General features: G+C 43.3%; 1 protein-coding gene across 1 annotated transcript in view; it reads left to right on the forward strand.

The window, feature by feature from the left end:
* The window catches only part of knl1 (kinetochore scaffold 1), a 91,994-nt gene that overhangs the window by 61,249 nt on the left and 21,315 nt on the right, over positions 1-9,430 (forward strand). Inside the window, exons 18-19 of the mRNA XM_078233243.1 lie at positions 1,673-1,768; positions 4,149-4,188. Coding sequence (XP_078089369.1) covers positions 1,673-1,768; positions 4,149-4,188 — 136 coding nt within the window. The remainder of the gene's footprint in view (positions 1-1,672; positions 1,769-4,148; positions 4,189-9,430) is intronic.

Here is a 9,430-nt window from a genome sequence, read left to right on the forward strand (position 1 = left end):
AATCTTGCACCTTCATGCTCTAACCTGCATAGCTTGCTGTACCTTCTAAGCAGGTGTTATTGGAAAACTTGTAGTTACAATTCTCCATTCTTAGATGCTTGTTGTTAGAGGACATGGTGGAAAGCTTAGATCCTGTGCAGATCAGTGGTGAGCACTATTTGTCCATAGAATCCTACAGTGCAGAAGGAGGCCATTCGGCCCATCGAGTCTGAGCCGACCACAATCCCACCCAGGCCCTATCCTCGTAACCCCATGCATTTACCCTAGCTAGTCCCCTGACACTAAGGGGCAATTTAGCATGGCCAATCGACCTAACCTGCACATTTTTGGACTGTGGGAGGAAACAGGGGCATGCGGAGAAAACCCATGCAGACACGGAGAAAACGTGCAATCTCCACACAGACAGTGACTCAAGCCGGAAATTGAACCCGGGTCCCTGGTTCTGTGAGGCAACAGTGCTAACTACTGTGCCACCCCATAGTGCAGATAGATTGGTGGCTTGTCATAGCCCAGCAATCTATCCTTCGTTTTTAGTCTGTCCCCAAATTGCAAATGCATGTCATAATGTGTTGCTTCCAATTCCAAGCACTGTTGTTTTTTATTTAGTAAGAATTTTAACAACACCAGGTTAAAGTCCAACAGGTTTATTTGGTAGCAAAAGCCACAAGCTTTCGTAGCCTTAAGCTCCTTCTTCAGGTGAGTGGGAATTCTGTTCACAAACAGGGCATATGAAGACACAAACTCAATTTACAGAATAATGGTTGGAATGCGGATACTTACAGCTAATCAAGTCTTAAAGGTACAAACAATGTGAGTGGAGAGAGCATTAAGACAGGTTAAAGAGATGTGTATTGTCTCCAGACAGGACAACCAGTGAGACTCCAGACAGGACAGCCAGTTGAGGCCTCAACCGGGATATTGGGTTCATGTCACACTATCTGTAATCCCCACAGCTTGCCTGGACTTGCAGAGTCTCACTGGCTGTCCTGTCTGGAGACAATACACATCTCTTTAACCTGTCTTAATGCTCTCTCCACTCACATTGTTTGTACCTTTAAGACTTGATTAGCTGTAAGTATTCGCATTCCAAACATTATTCTGTAAATTGAGTTTGTGTCTTTATATGCCCTGTTTGTGAACAGAATTCCCACTCACCTGAAGAAGGAGCTTAAGGCTCCGAAAGCTTGTGGCTTTTGCTACCAAATAAACCTGTTGGACTTTAATCTGGTGTTGTTAAACTTTTTACTGTGTTTACCCCAGTCCAATGCCGGCATCTCCACATCATGACTACCATCGTTTTTTTATTTAAACAGACTCTTATGAAATGTATCTGAAAGCCCAAATGGAGCGCATCCATAGGCACACCTTCCCAATTGTTGATCTAAATTAGTCAAACTTGACCTACTCTGCAAATATCCATGCTAACTTTTGTTCTTAGCTCATAGTTGTTCAAATGCTCAGCTATTTTGTCCTAATAATAAGTTATTTCAGTAACTCCCCATAACCGTTACTAAATTGAGGCCTGTAGTTTCTTGTTAGTTCCTCCCTCCCTAATTTGTCTATCTTGTATCTCATTACTTTATCAGTTATTTACTTTTTATATATTAACTTCCTTTAAGTTCCTTAAATTCCTTGTCTTGAAGATGAATGAGGTATTTTATCTTGAATATAGCAAATTTGGATCATTTGGGAGAGTGCAGTGCTGATGTCATTGACAACGATGAGAATATGATGCAGCTGGAGCAGACTGTGGCTAACAGACGTGAAGGTAAGAGACCAGGTGGCAAAAGTACCAGACGTGAAGGAAGTTGCCAAGAAATCCTTACGGTTATCAAAATAATCATGGTGTTCCGATTTACTGTTTGGAAACAGGCTTATTAACTGAAGTGTGGCATGGATACAAAGCATTCAGCTCCAGTCTAGAAAGTTGAAACAAACCCTTTACACGCAGTCCTAAACTTTACAATGTTTGAGTTACGACGAATGGCACCTCGACTCTTATACATTGACATCCTGTTCGAATTTACGACATTGGTTCCGACTTTATGACTCCACCACAGCCCAGCTTTAATATTTTTAGAATACATGTACACTACTGCTTATATTCTCAAATGTAGTTTTGTCTGAAACAGAGTCAAATAATCCAGCATCCAGTAGTCCTGTATTGAGTTGCTGATCCTGAATGTGCTTGAGAAAGTTGTGAAGTTTCATGTTGAACACTGGACTCCTGCACCTTTCACTCACCAAGCTGTAGCTCCAGGTTAGAAGGTTGGATTGACATGTGGCCACTAGTTGGTTATGGGGCTTGGCCGTCTGCAGCGATTGGTTGGTATGGCCAATGGGCAGTGTGTTGACTCCTAATATTAGATTTCAGAAAATGTGTGCCACTGAAATGTATACACCAACATCATGCTGAGCAGAGCATATAAAAACTGCATTCATCGTGGACCCAAATGTATGGATTTCATAGTTGATGAGACTTTGTAGAAATGGAATTGTTATTTTTAAGCTGCAGTCCAAAAAGTGGAGGTTGGTTTTCGGCAAATAATTTCGGCATGCTGCATTTGGGGGTGCAGGCCAACCTTGAATCAAAACCAAGTCAGCCTCACCTGGCAGAGGTTTGAATGCATCGGGATGAATGTCTACAACCACTGGGAAACGAGGTTGCTGGTAAAAATTATGCCTTACCCTCTAACAGAACCAATCCCTGTTTTTAACGTTGTTCCTATGAGGAAATTGGTTCCGGTTTTCGATGTTTTCACTTGCAACATGCTTTCCAGGAACCAATTTTGCTGCAAGTTCGAGGACTGCTTGTCGTAGCTTTATCTTATTTTGGTCCTTCACTGTCCTACATGCATCTACAGTTTTTTGCTTGGGTTTTGCTTTGAGTGGTGAATTGCTTTTTCTCGCATCTAAAATTTAGATTTGAAAGGAGTTGAAACTGATAGGATTTAAGTCTCTTCTCCATTAGTTGGACAACAAATTTCATAATTGCTGATCCAAAAAACCAAAGAGATTGCTGCTAATTTTGCATTAATTTGGGACTCTTAACTCCAATGCTGCAAAAATAAGTAAGATTGGAAGTAAAAGGTTTACACTGTGATTGGAGGAATGCTTTTAAGTGTAGGGATAAAGGCATGTTGTTGATATGCTACAAGAGGAAGCTATACAATGCCTGCTTTTGTTCCTGGTTTTGGTCTGATTGATGCTGACTGTGAGCAACTCAAGAAACTGTATTCCCAAGTAATATCTGCCTACATATTAAACATATATAAAATTTTCTTAAATTAATAAAATTAAAATTAATGAGGATAGGCTGAGGGAGCTCGGTCTTTTCTCCTTGGAGAGACGTAGGATGAGAGGAGACCCAGTAGAGGTATATAAGATGTTGAGAGGCATAGATCGGGTGGACTCTCGGAGGCTTTTTCCCAGGGTGGAAATGGCTGCTACGAGAGGACACAGGTTTAAGGTGCTGGGGGGTAGGTACAGAGGAAATGTTAGGGAGAAGTTTTTCACACAGAGGGTGGTGGGCGAGTGGAATCGGCTGCCGTCAGTGGTGGTGGAGGCAAACTCAGTAGGGACTTTTAAGAGACTCCTAGATGAGTACATGGGACTTAATAGGATGGAAGGTTATAGGTAGGCCTAGAAGGTAGGGATATGTTCGGCACAACTTGTGGGGCCGAAGGGCCTGTTTTGTGCTGTAGTTTTTCTATGTTTCTAATTATGTTCTGTGTGAATGTCGTATTCTTGCATCATTTCTTGAGAAACACAAGTAGTCTTGTGCATGTGCAGAGTTGGTTTCAGCTTTCAGATTCAAAATGCATTTTAGTGCTGTGTAAAAACTGCACTCTAATGTGCAATGATCCGTTTGGTTTTGGTCAATTGTAGAACCAAATAAAAAGCAAATCAAGTCCATCAGGAAATATTATCTTTGTGTAAGGATTTATAAATGATCAGTATCAATGTTGTACTTTTCATTTAGATTGAGCTGTGCCTTTTTCTTGTAACTGGTTCTTGCAGATTTATATTCTGGTGTGCATGGATTCTTAATTAGCACAGTAATAATTTTGGTTTGACAACCCCAAGATGAAAGGTATGTGAAACTGGCATATAACTTTATGTATAACAGTGTTTCCCTTTCTGTACAGAGTTGAAGAAACATCAGGCAGAACATTCCGACATGGAAAGGTAAATAAATGTGTATGTACTTTGGTGTTTGTTTGCTCATTATGTTGCGATGTAAAAGAGGGTAATGTTTCACCTTTTAAATGAAAATCATTTCTAATTGTTTTGCATTTGGTTAGGACCAACTTGAATTTCAAATGCTAATGATGCTTAAGTTTTCAGTTTAACCTCAATAACACAATTATTTGCAAATCTAGGTGCCAATTCAGATAGGTCTAGGACAACAAAGAACAATACAGCACAGGAACAGGCCCTTCGGCCCTCCAAGCCCGCGCCGCTCCCTGGTCCAAACTAGACCATTCTTTTGTATCCCTCCATTCCCACTCCGTTCATATGGCTGTCTAGATAAGTCTTAAGCGTTCCCAGTGTGTCCGCCTCCACCACCTTGCCTGGCAGCGCATTCCAGGCCCCCACCACCCTCTGTGTAAAATATGTCCGTCTGATATCTGTGTTAAACCTCCCCCCCCTTCACCTTGAACCTATGACCCCTCGTGAACGTCACCACCGACCTGGGGAAAAGCTTCCCACCGTTCACCCTATCTATGCCTTTCATAATTTTATACACCTCTATTAAGTCTCCCCTCATCCTCCGTCTTTCCAGGGAGATCAACCCCAGTTTACCCAATCTCTCCTCATAACTAAGCCCCTCCATACCAGGTAACATCCTGGTAAACCTCCTCTGTACTCTCTCCAAAGCCTCCACGTCCTTCTGGTAGTGTGGCGACCAGAACTGGACGCAGTATTCCAGATGTGGCCGAACCAACGTTCTATACATCTGCAACATCAGACCCCAACTTTTATACTCTATGCCCCGTCCTATAAAGGCAAGCATGCCATATGCCCTCTTCACCGCCTTCTCCACCTGTGACGTCACTTTCAAGGATCTGTGGACTTGCACACCCAGGTCCCTCTGCGTATCTACACCCTTTATGGTTCTGCCATTTATCATATAGCTCCTCCCTACATTATTTCTACCAAAATGCATCACTTCGCATTTATCAGGATTGAACTCCATCTGCCATTTCTTTGCCCAAATTTCCAGCCTATCTATATCCTTCTGTAGCTTCTGACAATGCTCCTCACTATCTGCAAGTCCTGCCAATTTTGTGTCGTCCGCAAACTTACTGATCACCCCAGTTACACCTTCTTCCAGATCATTTATATAAATCACAAACAGCAGAGGTCCCAATACAGAGCCCTGCGGAACACCACTAGTCACAGGCCTCCAGCGGAAAAAGACCCTTCCACTACCACCCTCTGTCTTCTGTGACCAAGCCAGTTCTCCACCCATCTAGCCACCTCCCCCTTTATCCCATGAGATCCAACCTTTTTCACCAGCCTACCATGAGGGACTTTGTCAAACGCTTTACTAAAGTCCATATAGACGACATCCACGGCCCTTCCCTCGTCAACCATTTTGGTCACTTCTTCAAAAAACTCCACCAGGTTAGTGAGGCATGACCTCCCTCTCACAAAACCATGCTGACTATCGTTAATGAGTTTATTCCTTTCTAAATGCGCATACATTCTATCTCTAAGAATCTTCTCCAACAACTTCCCCACCACGGACGTCAAGCTCACCGGCCTATAATTACCCGGGTTATCCTTCCTACCCTTCTTAAATAACGGGACCACATTAGCTATCCTCCAATCCTCTGGGACCTCACCTGCGTCCAGTGACGAGACAAAGATTTGCGTCAGAGGCCCAGCGATTTCATCTCTTGTCTCCCTGAGCAGCCTTGGATAGATTCCATCAGGCCCTGGGGATTTGTCAGTCTTTAAATTCTCTAACAAACCTAACACTTCCTCCTTTGTAATGGAGATTTTCTCCAACGGTTCAACACTCCGCTCTGAGACACTCCCAGTCAACACATCCCTCTCCTTTGTGAATACCGACGCAAAGTATTCATTTAGGATCTCCCCTACTTCTTTGGGCTCCAAGCATAATTCCCCACTTTTGTCCCTGAGAGGTCCGATTTCTTCCCTGACAACCCTTTTGTTCCTAACATATGAATAAAATGCCTTGGGATTCTCCTTAACCCTGTCTGCCAAGAACATTTCGTGACCCCTTTTTGCTCTTCTAATTCCCCGTTTGAGTTCTTTCCTACTTTCTTTGTACTCCTCCAGAGCTCCCTCCGTTTTTAGCTGCCTGGACCTACCATACGCCTCTCTTTTCTTTTTGACCAGTCCCTCAATTTCCCTGGTTACCCACGGTTCTCGAATCTTACCCTTCCTATCCTTCTTTTTAACAGGCACATGCCTGTCCTGTAGCCCTAACAACTGTTCCTTAAAAGACTCCCACATGCCAGATGTGGATTTACCCTCAATCAGCCTCTCCCAATCAAGAGCTGCCAATTTCTGCCTAATCCCACTAAAGTTAGCCTTCCCCCAATCCAACACCTTACCCTTGGGACACCACTTATCCTTTTCCATCACTATCCTAAAGCTAACAGAATTGTGGTCACTATTTGCCACATGTTCCCCTACCAAAACTTTGAAGACCTGACCGGGCTCATTCCCCAGTACGAGGTCCAGTATAGCCCCCTCTCTAGTCGGGCTATCTACATATTGTTCCAAAGAACCATCCTGTACGCATTTTACAAATTCCTCCCCATTCAGAGTCCCTGCTCTCAGCGATTTCCAGTCTATACCAGGGAAATTGAAGTCTCCCACTACAACAACCCTATTTTTCCTGCACCTATCCAGTATCTCCTGACATATCCGTTCTTCCACTTCCCTTGGGCTTTTGGGGGGCCTGTAGTACACCCCCAACATAGTGACATTTAAGTGCAAGTTGACTTTAAAGGATGGGACAGTTGAAGGGAAGTGTAATAAAGAAGGGGGCAAAAAGTTAGAAAATTGGTGAGGATTATAAGAAACCTTAACACACCGGCAGTCTTTTATCAATGCTGGACGGATAGGGAACTAAGAAATGGCAGGTTGGCATGAAGCAAATGTTCCCTCTAGGTGCTGGGATACATTTCTTTATGTTTGGTCATGGGATGTAGATGTGGCAAGGTCACCATTTATTGCCCATCCTGAATTGCCCTCAAGAAGGTGGTGGGAGCACCTTCTTGAATTGCTGTGTTGTAGGTACACCCACTGTGCTGTTAGAAAGGGAGTTCCAGGATTTTGACCCAGCGACAGTGAAGAATCAGTGATTATAGTTCCAAGTCAGGATGGTATGTGACTTGGGAGGGGAGCTTGCTGGTGGTTTTGATTCCATGTGTTTGCTCCCTTTTCTTCTAGGTGGTTAAAGACGAGTGCAAAAGTGCAGTTGAGGGAGCCTTGAATAGTTGCTGCTATGTTTCATGTAGATGGTACACACTGCTGGTGGAGGGAGTTAATATTTAAGGTGGTAGCTGGGTTGCTAGTCAAGAGGGCTGCTTTGTTCTGGATATGGAGAACATCTTGTGTGTTATTGGAACTCTACCAATCCAGGCAATTAAACAGTATTCTATCGTACTTCTGACTTTCGCCTTGTGGATGGTTTTCAGGCTTTGGGGAGTCAGATGAGTTACTGAACTGCTCTTGTAGCACTATATTTCTATGGCTGGACCAACTAAGTTTCTGGTCAATTGTAACTCACAGGGTGTTAATGGTGGAAAATTCTGCAATAGTAATGTCCTTGAATGTCAAGAGGTGGTGGTTAAATTCCCTTGTTGGCAATGGGCATTGCCTGGCATTTGTGTGGTATGTGTTTCTTGCCACTTATCAACCCAAGCCTGAATGTTGCCCAGATCTCGCTGCATGCAGGCGTGAACTGCTTCATTGTTTGAGGAGCTGTAAATGGTAACGAACACTGTGATTATCAGTGAATATCCCTACTTCTGCTTTCATGTTGGAGGGAAGGTCATTGATGAAGTAGCTGAAGCTGGTTGGACTTAGGACATTGCTGCAGGAGTTCCTCAGGGTAATGTCCAATAGCTGAGATAATTGGCCTCCATCTTTCTTTGATGATAGGTAGATTCCAACAGTGGAGAACCTTCCTGATTGGTTTCAATTTTACTGGGGCTACTTGATGCAATACTTCATCAAATGCTGCTGTAATGTCCATGGAGTCACTTCCTCTCTTGAATTCAGTTCCTTTATTCATGTTTGGGCCAAGACTTTAATGAGGTTTGGAACCCATACTGAGGGTTAGTGAGCAGGTTATTGCTGAGTGAGTGTTGTTTGATAACACTGTTGATGATATCCTCCATCACTCTGACGATTGAGAGTAGGGGTGGTAGTTGGCCAGATTAGATTTTTTCTACTTTTTGTGGCAGGAAGTACTTGAACAATTTTACACCTTGTCAGGTAGATGCCAGTGCTGTTGCTGTCTTGGAACAGCTTGGTTAGGGACGCAGCTAGTTCTGGAGCACTACTCTGCAGTCAAATGGTAACATATCTCCGCACCTCATTTTCTATTTCCTAGATGATGAAGTTGAAATAATGCAGGGCATACGTGCAAGGAGGATTTTGCTTATGATACTCTGCAGCATAAGTCAATACTGAGCATGCCCGCAAGAGAGCTTTTTTTGGTCAAAACTGACTCTTAATGTTCCTGCACATGTACAAGAACCATGCTACATTGTAGCTGTAGTTGTATTTGCTCAAGGCTACCATGGTCATTCCCAGGTAAGCTTCTCAGAGATGCACCATAGAAAGAATCCTTTCTGGATGTATCACAGCCTTTTATGGCTCCTGTTCTGACCAAGACTGCAAGAAATTAAAGGGTGTGAACGTAGCCCAGTCCATCACACAAACCAGCCTCCCATCCATTGACTCTGTCTACACTTCCCGTTGCCTCGGAAAAGCAGTCAGCATAATCAAGGACCCCACTCACCCCGGACATAATCTTTCCTGACGTGAGGAAAAGATACAAAAGTCTGAGGTCATGTACCAACGGACTGAAGAACAGCTTCTTACCTGCTGCCATCAGACATTTGAATGGACCTACCTTATATTAAGTTGATCTTTCTCTACACCCTAGCTATGACTGTAACACTGCATTCTGCGCACTCTTCTTTCCTTCTCCCCTATGCACTCTGCAAGCTTTGTCTGTATAGTGTGCAAGAAACAATACTTTTCACTGTATACCAATTCGTGTGACAATAAATCAAATAAAAAATATATGATTGGTGACATCTAATTGGTGCAACCAAATGGGTGGTGGTGCTTATTGATCATGGCTTGCTTTCTTATGTGTAGCATTAAATGTTATGACTGGGGTGTCTCCAAAGACTCTTGCAGAATAATTCCA

Source organism: Mustelus asterias, chromosome 18 (assembly GCF_964213995.1).
Source record: "Mustelus asterias chromosome 18, sMusAst1.hap1.1, whole genome shotgun sequence".
Taxonomy (NCBI): Eukaryota; Metazoa; Chordata; class Chondrichthyes; order Carcharhiniformes; family Triakidae; genus Mustelus; species Mustelus asterias.